We start from the raw sequence: 24,434 nt of genomic DNA, 5'->3' as shown, positions 1-24,434 counted from the left end.
CGGCCGCGGTTTCTCTCCACCACTGCTTCCTGTTGTGCACCCATCAGGCCGGGTGGGGGCCTGGCCACGCGTGGCCGATACAAACAAGCCTCTCCTCTCTCCCCAGGCTGCAGAGGTGCCGACATGGGGCTGAAGCTGACCTGCCTGAAAGGTAAGCGGGCGGCTGTCTCCCTCCAGCTCTTAAGCGGGGTGCCCGGGGGGAGGTGGAGTGAGCCCTGAGACAGGGCAGACCCTGAGACCCCAGCGGTGCTGCCCTGGACTGGGAGGGGGGCACCTCCAGTAAAGGCAGCACCGGTACACAGCAGGCGCCGTGTAAGTGTGTGCTCTGACTCTGAGTGCTCCTCCAGGCCTGCCTTTCCCTGGAGCTGAGTGATGGGGGGACGTTGTAGTGCCCCCCACGACTCGGTTGCCCCCCTCAGAGGGATGCACTCCAGGCTGTGCAGGGTCAGGGGCCCTGCAGGACAGTGCCGGCCATGCACAGGGCGGGGTGGGGGGGAGGGGCTTTGCTCTCCACCCTGAGGGCCTGTTACCACGACACGGGTGGTGAGCTAGGTGGTCCCACCTGCTAGGGGCTGGGCAGGGAGGGCTAGGAGAGGGGCAGGGCCAGCAGGGGGAAAGTTCCAGGATGCAGAATCATTGAGGGGCATTGTATGTGTTGGTCGAGGCAGCCCAGACCTCTTTCTTCTGCTCTGGACCTTTCGGTTCAGCGTCCAGACGACCAACGGGGCCCATAGGAAGCTCATTATTGGGGGACAAATGCTCCCTCCCATCATCTCCCCAGCCTAATATCTGGGAGTCACCCTGACGGCTTCTTGCCCATGTACAGCATGCCTGCCAGCCCTGACTCCCCTCCTGCCAGCTCCCACTCCATCCCTCTGTGACAGGAAGCCCTCGGGAGGTCAGGCTTCAGGCCCTAGGCTGGGATGTGGCACTCAGTGGGGGCAGGGTACGTCCATCTTGATGAACAGCTCTTCCAAGACCGCGGGCCAGTGGGGAGCAGCAGTCCCCACGGAGGAGTCAGGGGAGGTGCTTGCTGAGCGGGTGTCCAGGAGAGTTGGGTCCAGAGACGGAAGCCTCAGGGCTCAAGAACACTCTTCCCTTAGACTGTGCTGGGCACAGAACAGGCGTTCGAGACAAGCTGTCTTTTCTGGTTGTTAGTTGTGGTAAAATAGACATAACATAAAGTTTCCCCTGTTAACCATTTCTAAGCGTACAACCCAGGGGCATTAAGTGCATTCATGTTGCTGTACAAGCGTCAGCGCTGTCACCTCCAGGGCTCCTCCTTTTCCAGCTGAAACTCTGTCCGCATTAAACACAAACCCTCCCTTCCTCTCTTCAGAGCCCTGACCCCCACCACCTACTTTCTGTCTCTCTGAAAGCACCCACGGGGGTGCCTCCCAGAAGCGGAATTGTATGGCCCCTGCCGTTTTGTGTCTGGCTTCCTTCAGTCTCAGCGTGATGGTGAAGCTTTGTCCGTGTTGTGGCAGGTGTGTCGGGACCTCCTTCCTTTTCGAGGCCGAATACTGTTCCGTGGTGTGTGGGCCACGTCTGGTTTGTTCCCCTCCGATGGACGCTGGGCTGCCTGCAGGGTTGGCTGTTGCGCCGTCTTTGACAAACCAAGATGCTGGAGGGGCCTCTGGGAACCAGCTGCCTCCCTGCCCGAGGCTGGGGGTCGGCCAGGGCAGGAGGTCCAGCAGCCTCAGGTCTGAGAAGCCCTGGGAGGCGCCCCCCACCCCACCCCCACCAGCAGGACTGAAGCCTGGGCGGCAGCCTGAGTGCTTCTGGGCCGGGAGCTTTTATAAGGGCCCCGGAGGAGCTAAGTGCTGGCAGGAGTGTGGGAGCGAGGGGTGCTCATGCATTTTTCATTGCTGGCTCTCCGGGGCCCACCCATCACCCTCTCCCACCCCCAGCCGCATCTGGCCTTGGTCTCTGAAGATGACGAGGCCCACACAGGCTTGGGTGTGACTGAGGACATGGGATGGGGGTCGGGCAGGGCATAGAAGCCCTCTCCCTGGGCTTAATGAAGACCACCCAGGTCCTCCACCAGTCCAGGGGCCTGGACCCTCCCCCTGTCGGAGCCTCATTCTTACAGCAGACTGCCGAGGGCTGGGTCCCGCACCCCTGACATCCACACGTGGTCGTCCATGTGCGTCCTTTGCTGCCCACAGGTGCGGGTCCAGCTGGTTGTTGGTACTGGGATATGTAGCCTGGGCACCATCTTGTGTTTCAGTTCAGTTCAGTCCAGTCGCTCAGTCATGTCTGACTGTTTGGGACCCCAGGGACTGCAGCACGCCAGGCCTCCCTGTCCATTACCAACTCCCGGAGCTTACTCAAACTCATGTCCATTGAGTCGGTGATGCCATTCAACCATCTCATCCTCTGTCGTCCCCTTCTCCTCCCGCCTTCAATCCTTCCCAGCATCTCGTGTTTATTTTTTATTTCACATCAAGTGTGAGGGCTGTGTTTCTCCAGGCCATGTCACTTTCACAGTGCTTGAATGCCTCTGTCCAGTTCTGCCGAGAATGGGTCTTTGGGTCGTTTCCGGCATGTGGCTTTTGTGGATAATGTCATTTTGAACATCTCTGCCCTAAGTACTAAGAGTCGGACACGACTGAAGCGACTTAGCGGCAGCAGCAGCCCTAAGTACTGGTTTATTTGGCTACCCCGGGTCTTTGCTGTGGCATGTGTGATCTTTCAGCTGCGGTTTGCACGATGTAGTTCCCTGACCAGGATTTGAACGCAGGCCCCCTACATTAGGAGTGCAGACCACCAGGGAAATTCCCGCTTTGTGAATTTTTTTTTAAATTATAATTTCTTTGGGATAAATTCCAGAAATCAAGATGATCTAGTCAAATAATAAGGGTAAATGGTGGCATCTTCCTGGGGGTTTGGCCCTGGACAAGGCCCTGGTCTGTGCACTCTGAGTGGAACTGTAGCTCATCCATCCCTCCTCCCACTGTGAAGTGGGCACTTCTGGGATCCCCAGTTTCCAGATGAGAAAGCTGAGAAGCATGGAAGTCATGTACTTAGCTGGGGCCACACAGCGTGGATCCAGGTGGGATTTGAACCCAGGCGGGCTGTCCCAGAGGCCTAGCTTTAGCCACCACTGGCATGGCCTCTTCAGAGGAAAGCCTTTTAATTCAACACTTAAAGTGACCGTGGTCTCTTACATCTTCACATGAATCCTAAACTTAGTTCATCTTAACATTAACTCAGGTGGTGTCTTAAGTTTCCACTGTAACAGATTATCACAGATGTGCGGCGGGGGCTGGTGGGGGGGCGGCGGTGGTTCAAACCACAGAAGTCTCTTCATGTTTTCTCCCAGTTCTGGAGGCCTGAAGTCTGAAACCAGAGTGGGCCATGTTCCCTCTGGGGGCTCCAGAGGTGGGGTCTTTCCTGTGTCTTCCAGCTCCTGGGGGCTCCAGGCGTCCTTGGCTTGTGGCCACCTCCCTCCAGCCTCCTCCCCTGTGTGTCCCTGGGCCCTTTCTCTTAGAAAGACATCCCTCTGCCTTTGTCTTATGAAAACACCAGTCTTTGGACTTAAAGTGAAAAGTGAAAGTGAAGTCGCTCAGTCATGTTCAACTCTTTGCAACCCCATGGACTATAGCCCACAGAATTTTCCAGGCAAGAGTACTGGAGTGGGTTGCCATTTCCTTCTCCAGGGGATCTTCCTGACCCAGGGATCAAACCCAGGTCTCCTGCATTGCAGGCAGAGGCTTTACCTCTGAGCCACCAGGGAAGCCAAGTCTTAAATACAGGATGATTGCATCACAAGGTCCTTCACTAATTATGTCTGCAAAGAACTTATTTCCAAATAAGGTCAGAGTTTGCAGTTCTGGGTGGGCGTGGATTGGGGGGGACTCTCCTCAAACCCACCACATGTCACTTCACCTCTGAACCTTCCACGTGGGGTACAAGAAGGCAGTTCTGTTTTAGTTTTAGAACGTGCTCATTGCCTGTCTTTGTCATTGTGATAAAGATGCAGCTCAAGGTGGGCGATCACAAGAGTGTGACGTCTGAGGGCTATGCCAGAGTCCTTATGTTTCTGGTTCCAAAGGAGCAGGGGGACACTTTGAACAGGCTCCGTGTGCTCAAGGCCCAGCTGTAGCAGCTGTGACCTGTGGGAATGGTCCACTGTCCCGAGAGCACGTCCCTCGCTCCTTCTCATGTAAAGGCGGGTATGCCCTGGGCATCCCCCAGTCACTCACCTTGTCCTCACTATATCTGGACAGCATAGCTAACTTTACAAATGGGAAGACTGTGGCACAGGGACCAGGGCTCAAGGCCCAGGGCAGGTCGTCGGGGCTTGGCCTGGCAGACGGCACATGAGGGTGGTGAGGGGTTTCCCTGATTCGTGAGCAGTTCTGTCCTGGTCAGCCTTGAGGGTGGGGCACCACCAGGAATCAGCATGGTGGGGCCCTATGGTTTTCAGCGGGGATCCCTGACCTGCAGTCTCAGCATCACCTGGGAAGCAGACAGAGGTGAGAATTCTCAGACCCACTTGGACCTGCCGCGTCAGGAGCTCTGGCGTTTCTCGCACTCTCTCTGAGGGATGCCAGGACACGCTCAAGGTGGAGAACCACTGGCAAGGTGACTCTGGAGTCAGAGAGATTAGGTTCAAATCCCAGTCCTGCCCCCAACCACTTCACATGCCCAAGCCTCAGTTTCCCCATCTGTGAAATGGAGTGATGAGTGGCAGCATCTCCTGGGCCAGGTGTCAAGAATGATCTGAGATGAGCGCTAGAGATGGTGCCCCCGGGGTTCCTGGCCCTTCACGCCTTCCCACTCTGGAGGAGCTCCAGCTCCAGCTGCGTGGGGACCTTGCCGGGGAGGGGGGTGGGGGGTGGGTAGGGTCGGGGGAGTTAACCTGCAGGTGTGGCCTTTCCCATTGGGGTCTCCTCGGGGGCCTGGTGTGGTCTCTGGGACTCCCCAGAGTTTGCTGGCTTCAGCCCCAGCCAACTCCATCATCACCATGGAGACGGGATCCGAAAGATGGGGCTGGTCCCAGGGGACTGTCCTTCTGGAGCTAAAGGGCCAGGAGATGGAGACTTTGTCCAGGCTTGTTGTTTGGTTTGTTTGTTATAATAGGCTTTCTTTTTTAGAACAGTTTTAGATTTATATTAACAGAAAAATTGTGAGGAGAGTACATGGTTGTGTATACTCCATGACCAGTTTTATGTGTAGTCAGCATCTTACATGAGTGTGGTATGTTCTTTATGGCCAGTGAACTGATACTGACCCATTATTTTAACTAATACTTTATTCTGAGTTCCCAGTTTCTACCTGGGTCTGTCCGTGGATCTGATCCGGGACCCTCCTTACATTTAGTCATTGTGTGTCCTTAGGCCCCTCTGGGCTGAGCCAGTTTCTCAGAAGCTCCTTCTGTTTGTGACCTTGACCATCCTGAGGAGTATGGTCAGGTGCTGTGTAGGTTGGGTTTGGCAGTCTCTTTTGTGGAGTATGTGGTGATGGTGAGGGTGGACATGAGACACAGCTGCAGCCCCCAGGCCACTGGGACCCCTGACTGCCCAGGCGTCCTTCCTGGTTCCCTTGTGGTGGCTCAGAACCTCTGCTCCCAGTAACCCAGGTTTGGGTGGCTGGGAGCTGGCAGTTACAATAATGTCCATTTTTCTGATTGGCGTTTAGAGGCCCAAGACTAGCCTCAGGTCACAGCAGAGAGTCACCCTACAGAGCCCCCTTCCAGTGTGAACATGTGGTTCCAGCTGTCCTGCAGTGGGGTCCAGAGTTGGTGGAGAGAGTGTTCACCTCACAGTGCAGGGAACAGCATTCTGGTCAGAGGGAACAGCAGATGCAAAGCCCCAGAGACAGGAAGAGACTTGGTGAGCTGTCAAGTATGGTTGGAACTGGAGGTAGGGGCAGGGGCCAGGCGGAGAAGCTGAGGCCCTGGAGCAGGCAGGGCCGTGAGAGCAAAGGTGTTCATCGAGATTTCTCTTCAGAGTCATGGGAGGCACTGGGATCACTCGAGATGGGTCCTCATCCTCTGTGTAACATCAGACTCACTCGAGAGGCTCACGGGAGGGGGTGGCCCTGGCCTGCTGATCAGGGCAGGGATTCTTTTTTTCTTTTTCCTTTAATAATTTTGTTTGTTTATTTTTGGCTGTGCTGGGTCTTGATTGCTGCAAGAGCTTTTTTCTAGTTGCGGAGAGTTGCGATGCACGGGCTTCTCATTGCAGTGGCTTCTCTGGCTGCGGAGCATGGGGCACACGGGTTCAGTAGTTACAGCACATGGCTCACAGCTGTGGTCCCCGGGCTCCAGAGCACAGGCTCAGTGGTTGTGGCACACAGGCCTAGTGGCCCCAAGGCATGTGGGATCTTCCCGGACCAGGGATTGAACCTGTGTCCCCTGCATTGGCAGGTGGATTCTTTACCACTGAGCTACCAGGGAAGCGCAGGGATTCAGTTTGGATGAAGCTGTGCAGCCTGGGGTGAGAACCACTGTCCGAGGCCCATGCCCTTGCTATTCAGGGGGCCCTGTGGTGTAGACTGACTACCCAGAGGTGACAAGGACCAAGTGAACTTGGCTGGGGTTCAGGGAGGCAGGCTTCAACCCAGAGCTCCTCCTGGAACCTCCTGTACAGATCTCTGCCCAGGAGACAGGGGCTTGGGGGGCTTGAAGCCCACCCCCCCGGCCTGCTCAGAGTAGGGGTGGGCAGTCGCAGCCGGTCGTGAACGCCGAGGCAGATGGGGCTTAGTCCGGCTCGGCCTTGTCCCAGGGGCGAGCTGGCAGCCCTCTTGGCTCAGAGCAGGGATTTACCCCTGGTCAGGCTTAAGCTAAACCCAGCACCTGCTGTCCTCCCGAAGGAGGGGGCAGAACCCAAGACTCACGGCAGGTGGGAGAGGAGAGTCGCTGTCTCTAACTGGGGCCCACACAGGATTAATCTGCATCTCCTCCTTGCTCCCGGGGCTCCACAGGGGCAGAAATCATGCTGCCTTCTTCATCCCTGGAGCCCTGTTCCCGGCTGTGGGTCAGCACACAGTAGGGACACAATCGACGCTGGTAGAAAGAGCACTCCTTTGAATTTAATTCAGATGCAGAGACCCTCCCAGGACCAGCCCTGACTGGCCAGGGCAGCTGTGCCATCTCATTCCCTCGCCCAGGTCAGCGGTCCACTCCTGTCCCCCACTACCCCACCTCTCCTGTCATCCACTCAGCGAGGCTTTGAGGAGACTCACTCATGATGCCCTGGTTACAGGTGGGGCTCCTGAGGCCTCGGGTGGGAAAGCCCCCTGGCTCGGGTCACACAGCAGCCGCGCTGGGGCCCCAAGGGCCTCGGGATCCTGACCAGGCACCTGGACATGAGGCCCCCTACCCCACCTCTGTGCCCGCAGTTCCCTCTGGGCCGGGCCTGGGCGAGGTGCTCCAGAAGTGCTTTTGGGCTGAAGGAGGCGGGAGGGGGCTGGACTTGCTGCCTGGTGCCGGCGGCTCTTGGGGGCTAGGGGCCTCATGCTGCCCCCAGGGAAGGGAGTGCTCACCAGCTGTCGACTGCCAGCATGTGCCTGGCCTGGGAGGCTGACCTCTCTCCATCCTGGGCTGTGGTTCCCAAGCCTCCCAGAGGGCATGGACGTGATCCTGGGCCACGTCCACCTCTAACCCATCCTTCCCCACCTCCCCCCATCCTTCTGCTTCTGCCTCACAGACTTCACGGTGCCCAAGGCAGGTGAGCGTGAAGCTCAGAGACGGGTCACTGGGTCTGAGTCTCACGTGACCTGGCTGAGGGTCTTCAATCCCCTGAATCAGTGCTTTTTGTTCTTAACTACAAAGCAGGACAGGGTCTGCAGGTGGCGCTGGCCAGTGCAGGAGACATAAGGGATGCGGGTTCCATCCCTGGGTCGGGAAGGTACCCTGGAGGAGGGCATGGCAGCCCACTCCAGTATTCTTGCCTGGAGAATCCCCATGGACAGAGGAGCCTGGCGGGCTACCGTCCATGGGGTTGCAAACAGTCAGACATGACTGAAGCGACTTAGCACACACACATGTGACAGGTGCAGTTAGACCCTGGCCGGGCGGGCTGTGGCTGGGATGGAAGGAGGCTTGTGGGGGTGCCATGCGTGTGCGTAAGTGGCCACTGGGGGCTGTTGTTATTACTGAGATGATCCCATGTGCTTTCTTCCCTTTCGAATGTCTTTGGAGTTTTCTCTATGACCGTGGGCCAGGCCCCCCATGGCCAGAGCAACAGTGAGTGGTCCTGGTGTCCGGAGCAGTCACTGACTTGCCCAGGAGTCCAGCACACAAAAGGACAGCTGTGTTCTGTCTCTCCCAGGGGCCGGACAGACCTGTGCCCTAGGGAGTGCTTGTGATGTCAGCGCCCACCGTGTTGTCAGCGCGCACCGTGGGCAGCAGGCAGCCGGGCCGGCCAAGGGCAAGTTGTGCTTTCCTGCATCCGTAGCTGAACCTCTGCCAGTTCCGTGGGAGGTCAGGAGCTGAGATGACCATGCGGAGCTGTCCTGGATGGAGGGGGGGCAGGCCTTTTATATGGCCATCTACTGGGGGAGCTGGCTTAAGAGCAGGTGCCTCCCTTGCTTGCCTCCCCTCCAAATCCCACCCGACAGTTTTCTTAGGCTGTGGGTAGGTGCTGCATGGGGCTGGGCTGTGAGCCCTCAGTGGGCAGCGCTCTGGGCCACTGGGGACCAGCCTGGCCGGCAGGGTGGATCGGGGCTGCACAGCCCAGCATGTGTACTCAGGCTGAAGGCTCAGACCCGGTGCTGTGGGACACGCGCTGACACCTCTCACAGCCCCTGGCCACCGCCAGCCTCTGCTCTTCTAGACATGCCCTGACGGCCTAGCCAAGGGCCACCCCCAGTGGGTCAGAAGGTGAGCCGTGAGGAGAGCACTCTGCAGCTGGAAAGAAGGGGCTGCAGCTCTGTCTGAGTGGAGAGGGAGCCACGCCCAACATGAGCCTGAAGTGAAAAGAACGGGCTGTGAAACGGCGGGTCCCGTGCCACCGCCTGTGCTGTGTGCTGAGTCACCCAGTCATGTCTGACTCTTGCGACCCATAGACCGTCGCCGCCAGGCTCCTCTGTCCATGGAGTTCTCCAGGCAAGAATGCTGGAGTGGGTTGCCGTGAGGGAATATGCCTGTGAGCATATGATCTACAGATACATAGACTGTTCTGGAAGAAGACAGTAGTCATGGTTGTCCCCAGGTGAAGAGGTGACAGGGAGCTGGGTGGCGGGAGAGTGAGATGGCAGCAGGACTCGGACAGACCTGAGTCCTCCCCAGGAGCCCGGGTCCCTGACCCAGGGACACCAGCTTGACCCCATCCCCTGGACGCTGTGCGGTTGACTCCTGGCCCCTGCGACCACACGCTGGGCCGTGCTCCTGAGTGGCTCGAGGAAAAAGGAGTGTTCCTCTTGGCGGTCCCATCCCCTTCTTACCTCTCCAGGCCTATACTCCTAATCCTCCCCCAGCTCCCTCACTGACTTTTTACTGTCTTACCACGTCACTTTGATCAGACCTCTCCTGCAGCAGGAATGTCCCCCCACCTTCTCCCATTCCACCCCCTAAATCTGTATCAATCCCTCCTCAGAAATTGTTTTATTTCTCTTTTAATTATTTTATTTTTTGGATATGTGAAACACCTGCATGGTACAGAATATAAAACGTGCAAAGGGATTAATGCAGTAAAAGCCAGCCTGCTCTCAGTGCTCTCCCAGCCACCCGCTGGAGGCAGCCTCCCAGTCTTCTGTGGGCTCTGCTGTCTGGCTGCGTGTCTGCACCCATCTCAGGCCTCAGCTGCCCACAGCTGGGGGACACCTCCTTGTCCTCAGGACCCAGGCTCCCCCAGGGGCTCCTCAGTTTTCCCAGAGTAACACTAGTCACCTCCTTCCTCTGAGACTAACTGGGATTTTCTTGCCTAATTGCACAGTAATAACCGCAATATTCTATTAATAGCAGTGATGACTATTCATAGCAGCAGTAACAGTATGGCCCCGCTAAGCACTGCTGTTGGCCAGGCTGCCCCAGACAACTTCCGCCTAACCTCATGTGTCCTTACAAGCGTCCTGCAGGTTACAGGCTGGCATCTAGAGCACAAGTTCGAATCTTTATTCCGGCAAGGGGCCGACCACATATGTAGTATCTTTGCAGCTAAGGAAGCACAGGCTCAGAGAGGTTAAGAAGCCTTGCTCAGCCCACACATCTGGCCAAGGGCGACTGGGGAGGCCAGTCCCTCTGGCTCAGGACATCCTTAAGCCGCTTCCCGTGGCTCCGGCCACACAGATGTGCAGCAGGGCCACTCAAGACAAAGGAAACCAGTCACCCTCGGGTGCCTACTCTGTCTGAAATGCCCAGATATTGTCTCAGTCAGTAGTGGTGCTGACCGTGGTTCTCAGCTCTTGGGTAGAGCTGCCAGATTTAGGAAGGAAAAAACAAAAAAAGTGGGATGAATTTCAAATAAGGACTAGTTGTCTAGGATAAGTATATCCCTCATGTAGCATGGGCCGTAACTCTGAAAAACTGTTTTGCCTTGAGTCTTATCTGGCAACCCTATCCCCGGGGGACACTTGGCAGTGTCTGGAGACACCCTTTGTTGTTGCAATTTGGGAGCTACAGCATCTAGGGATCAGGTGCTGCTCCACCCTGGCCAGTGCTCAGGTGGCCCCACCGCAGGGTGACCCGGCCCCAGGCGCCAGCAGCGCTGAGGCTGGGGAGCCCGAGCCGCGCTCACCACACACCACCCACGGCCCGGCAGGGATCGAGGGCTTTGCAGATTTTCTTTGACCTTAAGTCTCCGTCATGCTCTGAGGGCAGGCCTACTCTTGAGTCCATCTTAGAGGCCAGTAGACCAAGGGCCAGGCTTCCCTGGTGGCCCAGCGGTAAAGAATCTGCCTGCAATGCAGATTCGATCCCTGGGTTGGAAAGATCTCCTGGAGAAGGAAATGGCAACTCACTCCAGTATTCTTGCCTGGAGAATCCCCATGGACAGAGGAGCCTGGCGGGCTACAGTCCATGGGGTTGCAAAGAGACACAACCGAGCGGCTAAGCACAGCGCAGGGAAGCAAACACTCCCCACTTTGCGGCGCCTTTCTCTCTGGCTCCTCCTCCCGAGTTCTCTCTCCAGCAGCTCATCCCTGACGCAAGCTGGGGCTTTTTCCTTAATTAAAAAGAGATTTAAAGCATCCACTGCCGTCTCCACTGGGCCTGAGCTGCCGAGAAAAGGTAAAACCCCGCCCGCCTGCCCTGGCCTCATTTGTAATAATGCAAGGCTTTCCCCTTAATTGGAATTTAAAAAAAAAAAAAAAAGATTAAGTGCATCTGGAACCCTCAGAAGCATTTGTCCATTTGTTTTTTGAAAGATCGGCACTAAATCCAGACGCTGGTCATGTCTGAGGAATTAGTGCCAGCCCCAGCCTCTGCCTGGCCCCAGGGCCTTTGTGCATGCTGCCGCTGACCCACGAGCCCTCCCCACCATCTCTGTGGCCACCTTGGGGAAGCCTCTTCCGATTCCCACCGTCTCTTCCAATTCTGCTGCCCCCTCCGCCCTGTTATCTGTTCTTTCCTCCTCCCATCACTGACCCAGACTCTGCCAAGGTGGACTCTGCTTCCCAGCCTCCAGGAGGACAGGCTCTGCATCAAGTCTCCTATGACTTCTCTATGCCTCTGTGTGTCCATCTGGAAGGTGGACTTCGTCAGGAGGACCGAATCATGAATCCCTGCAAAGTGCTCACACAGCCCCCAGCCTCCTGTGAGCACCGTCATCACAGCCCAGCCACCTGGGCCCTCCCGACAATGGCCTGGATCAGAGGGCCCTCCCTGTTATTTTCTCCAGCCTCCTATGAAATCTTTGGGGTCACAGTTTGCTGCCAGGGGCTGGAGCAAGAGGTGGAGGAAGGCAGTGGAGGAGGGGAGAGGAGCAGAGAAACATCTGTTGAGACTCTCTTGTTCTCTGCCACGTTCCCAGTGCCTGGAATGATGCCCAGCACACAGTAGGTGCACAGTAGCTCTGTGGACCGAGCTGGGGGGTTTATTCCTGAGCTGTGGGGGAGGAACATATCCCCTCTCTCTGCAGGTGAGCAGGTCAAACTTGGGGAGTCACAGTGGGAACTAGAGTCAGACTAGAGTCAAACTATAGAGTCAGGACCTAGAGTCAGACTGGGTTTCTCCTCCTTCCCCAGCCTGGGGCCCTGCCAGCCCAATAGGAAAAAGGGTCTTGTTTGAGTGTTCAGCTAGAACCAGGAACATCTTGTCAGAGTCACTCCAAACAGCTGTGTGACTGCAGAGACGAGACCAGGGCCTTGGCCTGCACTCAGGGGGCGAGGGGTGCTCAGCATTGGCTGAATCAGTGAATAAGTGCAAAGATTAGAATCTCATGCTGTTAATAACTGCTTGTGCTTATTGAGTGTGCACTGCAAAGCTGGCTTTGTGGTTTCCTCACCTGCCACATGTACCTTACCGACAGACCGCTTGGCTAGAGGGCGGGGCTTCCGTGTGGCTCGTCATCCTCTCAGCGCCCCCTGGAGGTGGGGACTGTGAAGTACCCCCATTTCTGCAGGTGGAGCTACTGCCAGGTGGGTTGAAGCCCAGCTGTACGTTCTGGCTTCCAACTGCACTGTGCGTCCAGCAGGGCCACTGTGTGAGACAGTGCCCTGGGGAACCGTGGGTGCGGTCCCAGGGATGTGGTCCCAGGCAGGGTCTGGGAGCTTTCTTTTAGGGTGCTGATCAAGTGCCATTTAAAAAAAGAACCAGCAGAGGGCGCCCTTAAGCCACGATCCCTGCGTTGGGGCCGCACCTGCTCTTGGATCCTGCCCGGTCATTCTGTGGCCTCTGGGTGGCCTGGGGACCAGGAACAGTGCTGTGTCCCCCGTGCCTGGGGCATCCTGAACAGAGAAGGGGCCTGGCTTAGGGCGTCTGAAGGATGAGAAGTGGCTGATGACAGAGTGAGTTGGGTCCTCAGGTTTGCATGCCCTCAGACATGCTGCCTGCCTTCTCCGAGCCTTGGTTTTCTCGCTGGAGAATGGCCGTGGCCCTGGCATCCACGAGGGATTGTGTGAGGGTTAATGTGGACTCGGCCCAGAGCCTAACCTGGGGGACGCTCAACGAGGGTTTCGGGGGAGGCGGCAGCCGTGTGCCCCTCCCTCAGTGCTTGTCCCAGGCCACTGCTCCCGTGCTGGGCAGCCAAATGCCCCAACAAGATGGGTAGCATAGTTCCATTTTCCAGCCCTGGATTCTAGACTTGGAGAGAAAAACCATGTGTTCCCAGGTACCCTGGCTCAGGGGGGCCCTGCCCAGCTCTCAGACTCACACAGGAGCTTTTGAAAGTTCTGGTGGTCCCCCTGCCTTGGGTTAGTTTTTAAACTTCCCAGGTGGCTTAGGAAGCCAAGATGGAAAACCACTGCCTAGGAGCGGGTCAGGGGCAAGGGCGGAACTGGTTTTCAGAGCTCACTCACAGAGCCCCAGCGTTTCCCCCGCGGGAGGCAGGCAGCTGCCACCAGGAGGCCAGGGAGGTCTGACCTGGCTTGCTCTGTGTCCAGCTTGACTCATGTCCTGGGAAAGCGTGTGCCTCAGAGCAGGGTTGGGTCATGGTGGGTGACAGCCACCAGCCAGGAAGGCTTCCTGCGCATGCTCCCTGTCACACCCCCAAATCGAAATATCGGACAGCTCTGGGGCCCTGGGATTCCCTCTGCCTTTCCCTCCGGGGGCCTGGGCCCCTGGAATCCCAGCCAGGCCCTTCCCCTCAGGAAATGGGCTCTTAATGACCCGAGACGGGCACATAATTAACAAATAACCATTCTGGCTTTAGCACAAATGAGCTGCTTGTCTGGGGCAGGGTTGGCATTTGTGTTTAATCCCCAAAGTCGGCTTTGTCTCCCCAGAGCTGCTCCCAAGAGCTCAGCCACTCCTGCTCTGGGCGGCCCAGAGGGCTGAAAGGGGCTGGAGTCCTGGCCCTCCTCTCCCGCCTCCCTCCTCCTCCCCCTCCCTCCTCCCCCTCCTCCCCTCCCTCCTCCTTCCCCTCCTCCCCTCCCTCTTCTCTGCCTCCAGCATCTCTCCAGGGCCCACCAAGAGTGACCTGATGCTTCCTGATTAAGAATGTGGGCTTTGTCACTGTGCTCCCAGAACAGGTTAAAATGCAGGTGTGAGCCCTGGGAGAGTGTGGCTTTCCTCCATTAGCATTTTCTTTTAGAACTTTGGAATACTCACTGAAGAAGGGGCCTTGGAGGCTGATCAGGGAGGCTCCCTTCAGTTACAGACAACAGTAATCAGAGCTCGATTTTGTGGCCATGCTCCCTGAGACGCCCTTTGGGGATGATTCTGGAGGAAGCTAGCAGGGACCAGCACCCTCTTGGCCCCAGCTCACTGGGCAAGGGCTTCCGAGGAATTCATTCATTCCGTTCATTTCCTCACGCCCACCACCTGTCACTTCCCAGCAGTAGCCAGATTTGGGATTTGGGTTTGGGTTTTGGCATTAATGAGCCTCGGGCTTTTGAGTTTCTGTTGTTGCCTATTAGGACGTCAGGCATGTCCCTGATCCAAACTTCCCAACTCCTGGATATTACAGAGCTGACAGAGGCAAACCACAGCCCTTGGACCAAAGCTGACTGCCCCTCCTGTTTTTCTAAATAAGTGTCTTGGCACACAGCCCCACCCACCCATTTACATATTGTCTGAGGCTGCACTTGCGTTCAGTGGCAAACCTGAGATGTTGCAACAGAGACTTTGTCGCCCCCAAAGTAAAACATGTTTACCGTCAGGTCCTTTTCAGATAGTTTTCCTGGCTCTGTTACAGGATCATGGTTACAAGGAGCAGCAGCTTTTGGAATCAGACTGACTCAGGTCTGGGTTCAGATCCTGCTCCCGCCACCCGCTAGCTGCTCATCACTGTGCAGGCTCCTACCGATTCTGGTCCTCGGTCTCACATCCGAGCTCACCCCTCCCGGTGTGGCCTTGAAGACCGTAGGAGGAGGTGTCTGGCATGTGGCAGATGATCCCTAAATGCCAACTGCTGCAGTGATAACAGGAGGACTTCCTGCAAGTGGCTTCTTTGTATCTGTTTTACATTCTGGGCTTCTGCATAAGATGGCAGGAAGAAACAGCTCTAAGGTTTTAAAGAAAGTTGGCGGCGGCCTTGGTGGGTGCTCCGAGGGGCTCGTCGTCTGATGGAGGGGACGTGACCCCTTTCTACAAAACTAACCAGCCTGCCTGGTAGATTTAGCGGGGGGCCACAGGGACTCTCCAGGAAGGAAACAGGATTGGGATTTCAAGGACAGGCAAGCTGTGCTGACTACTGTATCAGTTATCTACTGCTGCATAAACAATGACCCCCTGAACCTAGTGGCTTAAGGATTTGTTATCTCACAGTTTCTGTTGGTCGGAGATTCGGGGACAGTTTAGCTGGGAGGTTGTGTCACAGAGGGTCTCAGAGGTTACAGTCAAGCTGTAGGCTGAGCCCTAGTCTCGTCTGAAGGCTTGCCTGGGCTGAAGGACCCACGCCCTAGGTGGTGTCCTCCCGTGCCATTGGCCCACCAGCTGGGCTCCCCCTCAGGCCGCTTGAGCGTCCTCACACGTGGCAGCTGGCTCCCTGAGAGCAAGAGCAGTGTCCTGCATGACCTTGCCATGGAAATCACACGCCATCCCTTCTGTCTTCATCTCTGCATTGGAATCCACCCTAGCGTCCATCCCTCACTGGAGAGGAGGGGAATCAGACTCCACCCGTCAGGGACATCGTTGAGGACCACCACACTGACCCGGCAGGGGTGATTAAGGAGCACTGTCCCAGTGGGGGTCGGGGAAGCCCACCCCGCTGCTTGACTCCTGCTGTTAGCTGGGGACTCGGATACCTGAGCTAACGTGGTCCAGTCTGGGGCTGTTTGGGGAGGAAAAACAAAGAGGCAGGGCATGGCGACAAAGATCTGAATACTGAGTTCAGCAGTGCCTGAAGTTGTTTTTGATTTGAAATTGAAAGCACCCCTGTGTGCTCTGTCCCAGGCAGGATGCCAGTTTCTAAGGACGCACGGGCCAGCAAGTAGGGGCTGTCCTTCACACGCTCACGGTAAAGGCAGACGGGACTGATCGTTTCGAGATTGGCACCGGAAGACTGAAGGAGCGGGGTCAGATACCTGGGGCAGCTCCCCCATAGGAGAGCCTGTTATGCTGGGGTTTGAAGGGTCAGGAGGAGCTCACCACTCTCCCAAAGCAACAGAGAGCACTCCAGGCAGGAGCAGCCCGTGTGACAGCACAAAGGGCTGGGGAGCCCAGGGTGTTTGGGGAACTGTGAGCAGTTCAAGGGGTGTGGGCAGGTGGCAGGGAAAGGGAAAGTCTCTCAGTCGTGTCCAGCTCCTTGCGACCCCATGGACTATACGGCTATGACCAACGTAGGAAGCATACTAAAAAACAGAGACATTATTTTACCAACAGCGGTCCATCTAGTCAAAGCTATGGTTTCTCCAGTAGTCATGTATGGATGTGAGAGTTGGACTACAAAGAAAGCTGAGCGCTGAAGAATTGATGCTTTTGAATTGTAGCTTTGGAGAAGACTCTTGGGAGTCCCTTGGACTTCAAGGAGATCCAACCAGTCTATCCTAAAGGAAATCAGTCCTGAATATTCATTGGAAGGACTGATGCTGAAGGTGAAACTCCAATACTTTGGCCACCTGATGCGAAGAACTGACTCATTGGAAAAGACCCTGATGCTGGAAAAGATTGAAGGCAGGAGAAGGGGATGACAGAGGATGAGATGGTTGGATGGCATCACCGACTCGATGGACATGAGTTTGAGTAAGCTCCGGGAGTTGGTGATGGACAGGGAAGCCTGGTGTGCTGCAGTCCATGGGGTCAGAAAGAATCGGACATGACTGAGCAACTGAAGTAAACTGGATTATACAGTCCATGGAATTCTCTAGGCCAGAATACTGGAGTGGGTAGCCATTCCCTTCTCCAGGGGATCTTCCCAACCCAGGGATCGAACCCAGGTCTCCCACATTGCAGGTGGAATCTTATGAGTTGAGCTACCAGGGAAGTCCAGGTGGCAGGCTTCAAAACAAGCTTGGGGCAGACTGTGGAGGCTGACTTTAATTTACGATCAATCTTTCCCAGAAGGTATTTCATGACTCATGGTTTTGTGAGATGTTAACAGGTGTTCCTCCAAAAACAGAACCCAGGGTTATTTAAGTTCAGGAACCCCAGGATGAAGCACAATGACAGCAGCTTCCTCAGTGCAGGACTTCTCAGAGCCTTTAATGCTCCAACAGGCATGGGATCTCCACGAGAAGGATAGAGTAGATGGGATTCCCAGACTCACTGGATCGTGGACCCTCCCTCCTGAGGGAGTCTGTGGAGGCAGTGTTCCAGGGAACACTCTTTGGGAAATGCTGTTTGTAGCTAATTACTGAGAGCTAGTGAGTGTTCGGGTATGATCAGGTTTGCAGTTTCTGGCTGCTGTTTGGAGGGTGGGCTGCTGTTTGGAGGGATCAGCCAGAAGGTGGAGAGGCTCGCTAGGAGCATGAGGAGGGGGAGGAAGACTGTCACAGATGTGAGGTAAGTGGATCTATGGACTCTTTCTGTTGTTCAGTCGCTCAGTCGTGTCCAACTCTTTGCAACGCCATGGACTGCAGCACGCCAGGCTTCCCTGTCCTTCACTATCTTCCAGAGTTTGCTCAAACTCTTGTCTATTGAGTTGGTGATGCCATCCAACCATCTCATCCTCTGTCACCCTCTTATCCTTTGCCTTCAGTCTCTTCCAGCATCAGGGTCTTTTCCAATGAGTCAGCCCTATGCATCAGATGGCCAAAATATTGGACCTTCAGCATCAATCCTTCCAATGAATATTCAGGGTTGATTTCCTTTAGGATTGACTGGTTTGATCTTCTTGCACTCCAAGGGACTCCCAAGAATCTTCTCCAGCACCACAAAAGCATCAATTCTTTTGCACTTAGCCTTCTTTATGGTCCAACTCTCACATCCATACAGGACTACTGGAGAAACCATAACTTTGACTAAGCGGACTTTGTTGGCAAAGTGATATGTCTGTGGTTGGTTAAATTGGCTGGAGGGTTGGAGAGTGAGGAGATGGGGGGTAAGGGGCACTGCTGCTAAGGCCCTGGTTACTGGCACAGGGCTGATGGCCTTGACTCAAGACGGGAAGAGTGAGGTTGGGATTTGGCAAGAGCACTTTCATGTCAGCTGGACATGAAGTCTGGGCCGGATTACCTGAGTTTATGGGAGAAAGAAGACAAGGCTTACAACAGTCTAGAAGAAAGAGATTCTTTGACTAATGTAACTTACCCAAAGGGACAAAAGGAAACAAAGTCTGAATAGCCCCACCTCTTACTAAAGAACCCCAATTTGTAATCAAACATGTTTGCACAAAGACAATTCCAGGCCCAGACAGTTTCTCCAGGGAATTCAGTCCAACGCTTAGGGAAGACACAGCACTGATGTCACAGACTCTCAGAAGATAATTTGTGGGGGACGTAACTCCATGCGTGGCACTGCCTCGTGCACGCGTGGCTTCCAGCTAAGCCTGTGGCTTTCCTCCACTCGGGGTTGTGTTTTGAGTACCTACTGTGTGTCACAGCCCCCAGTGTTAACATGAGTGACCAAAGCAGAGAAAACTCGTACCCTGGCCAAGTCGCGCCAGCTCAGACGGGTCCTGACGTGGGCATGCAGAGCAGTCCCCTGGGCCCTGCACCATGGGGACCCATGGCAACGGAGGAGGACGGCGGGCAGCCCCCAGCGGCCACTGACGTCTGTCTCTCTGTCGTGTGTGTCCCATGGCCTGCCCTCAGGCTTAAAGATGTGTGTAAGCAGCAGTGGCAGCCACGACGAGGCCCCCGTGCTGAGCGACAAGCACCTGGACGTCCCCAACATCATCATCACGCCGCCGACCCCCACAGGCGTGGCCCTGCCCAGGGACACCCGGAGGGCAGGTGAGGTGCTGCTGTCAGGCTGGGGGACTGGGGTGGGTGTCTGCTTCTGCGCTTTATTAAAAATTTACACGTGGATCTGCACACACTCCACCTTGGGCCCGTGTCCCTGGCACCAGCCTCAGCAAGTTATGGTGTATGGAATAATTAGCTCCATAGCCTCTTCCGGCAGCTGGGTGAGTCATGGATGGGGCCGCGTGGGCCTGCCAAGGTGGTAGACAGAGATGCCTTCCCCTGTAGCTGAGGAACTGGGGCTCTGTCTTGCGGTTCAGTGGACAGGACAGGCTTGGAAACTTCCCCCTCCCACCCAGGCTGGGGCTAATCTCTGGGCCTTCCAGACACAGCTCACTGCAAGGAGCAGAGAGGGGATGGGGTGGTTCCCAGAGAGATGGTGAGAGGGAGGGGCCCAAACTACTGCCCCCCGCCCCGCAACCCCCAGACCCTCTGTGAATACCACTGGAGCTGGCGGGGGTGGGGGCGTTTATTCATGAACAGGTTTATTGAGTCAGGCCCGCTGCTTGGTGCAGAGGCTGCTGTTGTGAACAGTCATCGTAAGTGATGATGGTGGTGGTTTTTCCTTGAGGCCTCATATTAACTCTGAGTCAGGTCCAGTTCTCATCATCCCCATTCTACAGGTGGGTAAACTGAGGTTCCGAGAGGTTGAAACACTTGTACAGCTGATACGTCAGAGTTGGGACTCAGATCCAGGCCGTGAGATCTGGAGCTTGTTCTCTGCACGCCCTGACTTGACGCCCTCTCGGGGGCTACCATCGTGGGCTACAGCTAGCGCCTGGCTCGTCTGGGGGACACAGGCCCACAGAGGCTGAGGAGGGGCTCATGAAAGAGGTGGGGGCGCACTCAGGTAGACTTCTCCAGAAGTTCTCAGTCTGGGTGTCAGCTTGCCCGCCAGGGGGAATGACCTGGAGAGCCCATCAGGCTGGGGCCAGACCCCACACTGGTACTAGCACTGGGTCAGGCACAGTAATGACAGCCATGGGTCACAGTCCCGTGTCACCTACCCAGGTGCCTGGCACTGGGCTAAATGCTTTTCACAAATCTTAAGTGAATTCTCACTCCAACCCTCTGAGCTGTGAATACCGCCCTTATCTCTAATTTATAGTTGGGAAAACTGAGGTCCACAGAGGGACAGTGACTCCCTCAAGGGCACACAGCAGGGTGAGAGAAGAGCTGGGTTTCTGCCTCTGTGTCTAATCAGAGAGCTTTCCATGGGTAACCGAGGCCCAGGCCCTGCCGTGACACCCCCTTCCCTCTCGGAGCCTCAGTGGCCTCATCTGTAAGATGGGATCATAACCGCCTTCCCTGCTCCCAGGGCTGGTGTGAGCACAGGGGAGACTCACAGTTCCTCCTCAAGGTTTGTGGGGTGCAGGCCTGGAGCCCTGAGTGCCCACGGGGTCCCAGTGCAGAGGGACTGCACAAGAGGCCCCCCTCACATCCTGTCTGGTGGCAGAAGTGAGGCCTGGCCTCTGCCTTTCCCCATTTAGAGAGGGAGCTGGAGGAGGAAGGGCAGAGCCCTTGGAGTCACAGAACCCTGCATGTGGGAACGAGGCCCCAGCTCCCCCGTATCACAGAGAGTGGTCATGCCTCAGAGGCTGTGAGAGTTGGTGACGAGGAAGGTCAGGGGCCCGAGCCCACAGCCCGCACGGTGCCTGTGTGGCCAGTCTCCTCACCAGTGACACGTTTAGGGCAGGGGGACAGCCTGGCAGGCCTGGGCGGCACATCCAACGGGGCTGCGGGCTCCCGGTGCTGAAAGATCCCTGGGGCTTCCCCCACAGTGAGAGATGGGCGAGAACCCCGCCCTGCCCTGACCACCCTGCTGACTAAGGGGGCATGTCCCCTCTCGGGGCCTCACTTTCCCACCTGGAACTGGAGGGTGGGTGTGTTGACCTCCTGCCAAGCCTCAGGCATGCAGGCATCTCCAGGCAGGCGGTCTGAAGCAGCTGAGCCATGGGGTGTATGTGGTGGGGGAGGTTCAATCCCAGGGGCCTCAGCCTGAGATCTGGGGCAGCTCGGGGCTTGGGGTGGCCAGAGGAGAGGGGGAGAGCCCGTGAGACCCACGTCACTGGGGTTCCCTCTCTGAATCGGCTGACACCACCGCCCTGCGTGCGCAGAGCTTGGAGGGATACGATGAAGCAACGTGGCCTGAGGCGCTGGCCCTGGAGCTTCTGGGGAAAGGGGCCTGGTGTGGGGGGCCCATCTGGATGTGGACCCCACCTCTGTCTCCTAGTCTGGCTGGACGAGTCTGGGTCGTGCACGGAGGATGGAGACCTTGACCCTGAGGCCTGAGGCGGCGACGCAGGTCAGGGGTGTGCCTGCCCCGGCTCCTGCTCTGGCCGTCCCCCTCTCCGCGTGTCCAGGACCCTGGGACGCTCTGCTGAGGACGCTGGCTGGGAGGACGCAGCGGTTCCAGCGCTGGACCAGAGGCGTGGGGAGAGGAGCGAGCAGTCAGCCCCGCCCGCTTCCAGAGCGACACTTCTCAGGCCCCGTGGGGTGGACCAGACCTCCAACGCCTCCACGTTCTCGCCAACCCCGGGCATGGTGACAGACGCCGTCCAGGAGAGGCTCCCTTCTGGCCAGGTGGACTCCCAGCGCCCAGGGCCATGCAGACAGGCGCCCTGGAGGTGCACACACACATAAGGACTTCTTGCACAGGACTGGCTCCTTTTTTACACGTTGTCTTAAAGGCATCGAAACTGTCCAGAAAGTGATTTATAAGTTCTTTTTTGCATTGTAAATAAAGATCCCGTGTAACGTGCTGCGGACTCTGCTCCTTGTGCGGGCAGAGGAGATGGAGCACATTCAGTACAGAGGTAAGTTTAAGAGAATCGCTTATCATGGAGGGGCTGGTCTAGCTGGTTATGGGCTTTCGGGTGGTCTTGGCCCCTCAATTGGCCCTCCTCATTCTGTGGCCAGTAGCGCCCAGAGTGCGTTCTCACTGCAGACGCTCAGAGCACAAGCCAGGCCCACAGGAGCGTTCTCAGCTTCCACATGTGGAGCAGGCAAGCCACACAGACACACCCCACGTGGCTGAGCTGGGCAGTCACATGGCACGGGAAGGGACAGACATGTCTATAAAGGGAGGGAGTGATGGGCTGGGAATAACCGTCTAGTTTTCTGGTGTAGACGCTGTGATTACCCCCATTTTACAGACGGGGCATCTGAGAAACTTAGAGCCCAAGGTCGTCAGAGAGTGAGAACTTGAACCCAGACCCCGCATTCTTACCATCCACATGAAGCTGCCACTCAGCAATATTTCTTGTTTGTCCCTTTCTCCCTGGATACTCGGCGCCCCTTATATCCCCTTGGAGGTGACGTGGACACTTTACCCCAGTCCCTTCCCTCTGGGACCCAGGGGATGCTGGTCTCAGGGCTGGGTGCTCGTCCTGAGAGCTGGCTGTGTGTGCAGGCCAGGAGAGCCCACCTCCCATCTTCTGGGTACTGCTCAGAGGCCTCCAGCCCACTGAGTAACCTGTGGTGGCTAATGGACACTTCACCCCAGGCTTTTAGTGCCCATGGCAACGGCAAGAGGACTGTGAGCTGGAGAGCAGGTGGAGGCTGGCCAGAGGCTTTGCAGCCCTGGGGGCCGGTTTGGCTTTCTTGCAGGGCCAGGTGAGTCCCCTTGGTCTCCTGTAGAAACGTCTTGCGGTCCAAGGCACCCACACCAGTCCTGGGCTCTGGGCCTCTTGAATCTGAAGGGCTCATTCCTTTTAGAGCCATCGTGGAGCATGCACCCCAGCTGAGTGAGGGGGACCCTTCCTGGTGACACCTGCCCCCCAAGTCAGAAGAAACCCTGTGCAATGCTCACTGCTCCTGAGGCTCTGCCTTCAAGCTAGCTCTGTCTCTTCGTGAGGAAGGGGCGAGGCGGGGGGTGTGATGGCAGGGGGCAGGGCAGCCCACTGCAGCCCCCCAGCATTCCTTCTTAGGAGCGTGAGAAAGAATAGGGGGAGTGGATGCCAGCAAGGGTGTTGGCCGGACCCTGGGCTGTGCGGTGTGACCTTGGAAAGCTGTTCAGCCCCTCTGAATCTTGTCTTCACCTGTGAAGTGAGGAGAGCAGGACCTCCCACGTGGCAAGCCCACGTGCGTTAAGGAAAACGATCTCCTGCAACAACCACATAGTACCTGGCATGGAGCAGACAGTCAGTAAATGGGGGCCATGATCACACAGGGCACACACCTCCCTGGGCCTCTGTTTGCTCGTCTGGGGAATGGGCACAACGCAGCGGGGACCTGAGGAGTCTGGAGGGGTGAGTGTGGGGCAGGTGGTGGAAGCGGGCACCTGGGACCCCGTCCCTGGGCGTGACAGAGCCCCGTGTGTGTGCACGAGGGCAGGGTTCCCCTCCAGCGCCCGAGGGCTTCCTCTGCTGCAGGAGCCGCTGGTTTGGGGGCTCTCCAGGCCGCCTGGCGGTACCCCTCACCCACTAGGGATGGGAGTTAGCAGATACATGCCCCACCTCCTTTGTTCCTCCTCCTGGTGCTGGTGAGGGGATTCAGACAACCTGGTGCTTTGTGCCGGTGCTGTCGGCAGGGAGCCGGTTCAAAGGCAGATGCCCTTTGTTAGGGGAGGTCTGGGGTGGGCCTACTGTTGTGTCTCTAACCAGCTCCCTGGGGGCAGTGCTGGTACTGTGAGGAGCCAGGCTTCCCTGGGAGCCCCAGGTTGGTGGGGAGCGGGGTGGGGTGGGGGTGGTCTGAGCCCCAAGGGGCCAGCAGTAGAAACTTGCTCCTTAACCTGAACTGGCCCTGGAGATCTCCCACCTTCCTGGAGCATCCCAGGAGGGCCTTGTGAATAAACTGCTTCCACCTGAAGCCTTCCTTGGAGCCTAGGGCCCAGCCTGCCGCGTCCACCCCCATGCTTCCTTTGTCAGATGGGCAACCTGGAGCGAGTTACTTTGCCTCTCTGAGCCTCAGCATCGGACTTCCCTGGCAGTCCAATGGTTACGACTCCCCCTTCCAATGCAGGGGAGGTGGGTTCGACTCCTGGTTGGGGAACTAGGTCCCACGTGCTGTGGGGCACAGCCAAAAGTTTAAAAAAAATAAATTATTAACTGATCAACTCTGAGCTTCAGCTTCCTCCATCTTCAAAAGAAGGTAGTAACCAGGTTGTTGGGAAGATGAAACAGATGACCATACGTACAGAACCTAGAGTGTTACCGATTATGCTGATGTTTGCAAAGCTGTGTTTGAGGAGATCCACCAGGCGAAGTCTGTGGTCACAAACTTGTGAGGGGGTTGTTGGGTTTTCCGTGGACTTGACCCTTCATGAAAGGTCAGGCATGCTGTATCAGTCAGGGAGGGGGGTTACATCTTTGGGGTTGGTCTAGAATGACAATTTTTTTCTGAGCCCAAGACATGGCTCCCTGATTCTTATTTCTTGAGTCTGTTCTTCCTTAAATACATTCCCAGGGGAAATGGTTACTAATGCTTGCAGTTTATTTTCCATTTATTTTTAATGCTAAAGCCACACATACTAATTAAAACCAGCAACCAAAAAAAGCTTTGTAAAAGTGGCTTCCCGCAAAGTGTGTGTGGAGGGGTTGGTG

At 56.5% G+C, this 24,434-nt stretch overlaps 1 protein-coding gene across 3 annotated transcripts in view; it reads left to right on the top strand.

The window, feature by feature from the left end:
• C18H16orf74 (chromosome 18 C16orf74 homolog) overlaps positions 1 to 21,652 on the top strand; it is a 29,601-nt gene extending 7,949 nt beyond the window's left edge. For 2 of the 3 annotated variants that reach the window (XM_061386925.1, XM_061386924.1), the window contains 3 exons: positions 107 to 151; positions 18,742 to 18,882; positions 21,125 to 21,652. In XM_061386925.1, coding sequence (XP_061242909.1) covers positions 124 to 151; positions 18,742 to 18,882; positions 21,125 to 21,183 — 228 coding nt within the window. In that variant the 5' untranslated portion in view covers positions 107 to 123 and the 3' untranslated portion in view covers positions 21,184 to 21,652. Of the gene's footprint in view, positions 1 to 106; positions 152 to 566; positions 1,488 to 18,741; positions 18,883 to 21,124 lie in introns of those variants that run through there. The other variant, XM_061386926.1, reaches the window with a different exon arrangement.
• The last annotated feature ends 2,782 nt before the right edge of the window (positions 21,653 to 24,434 follow it).

Source organism: Bos javanicus, chromosome 18 (genome assembly GCF_032452875.1).
Source record: "Bos javanicus breed banteng chromosome 18, ARS-OSU_banteng_1.0, whole genome shotgun sequence".
In the NCBI taxonomy this organism is placed as follows: Eukaryota; Metazoa; Chordata; class Mammalia; order Artiodactyla; family Bovidae; genus Bos; species Bos javanicus.
Note: the sequence above shows the minus strand (reverse complement) of the source record. Positions and strands in the feature narration are given on the sequence as shown.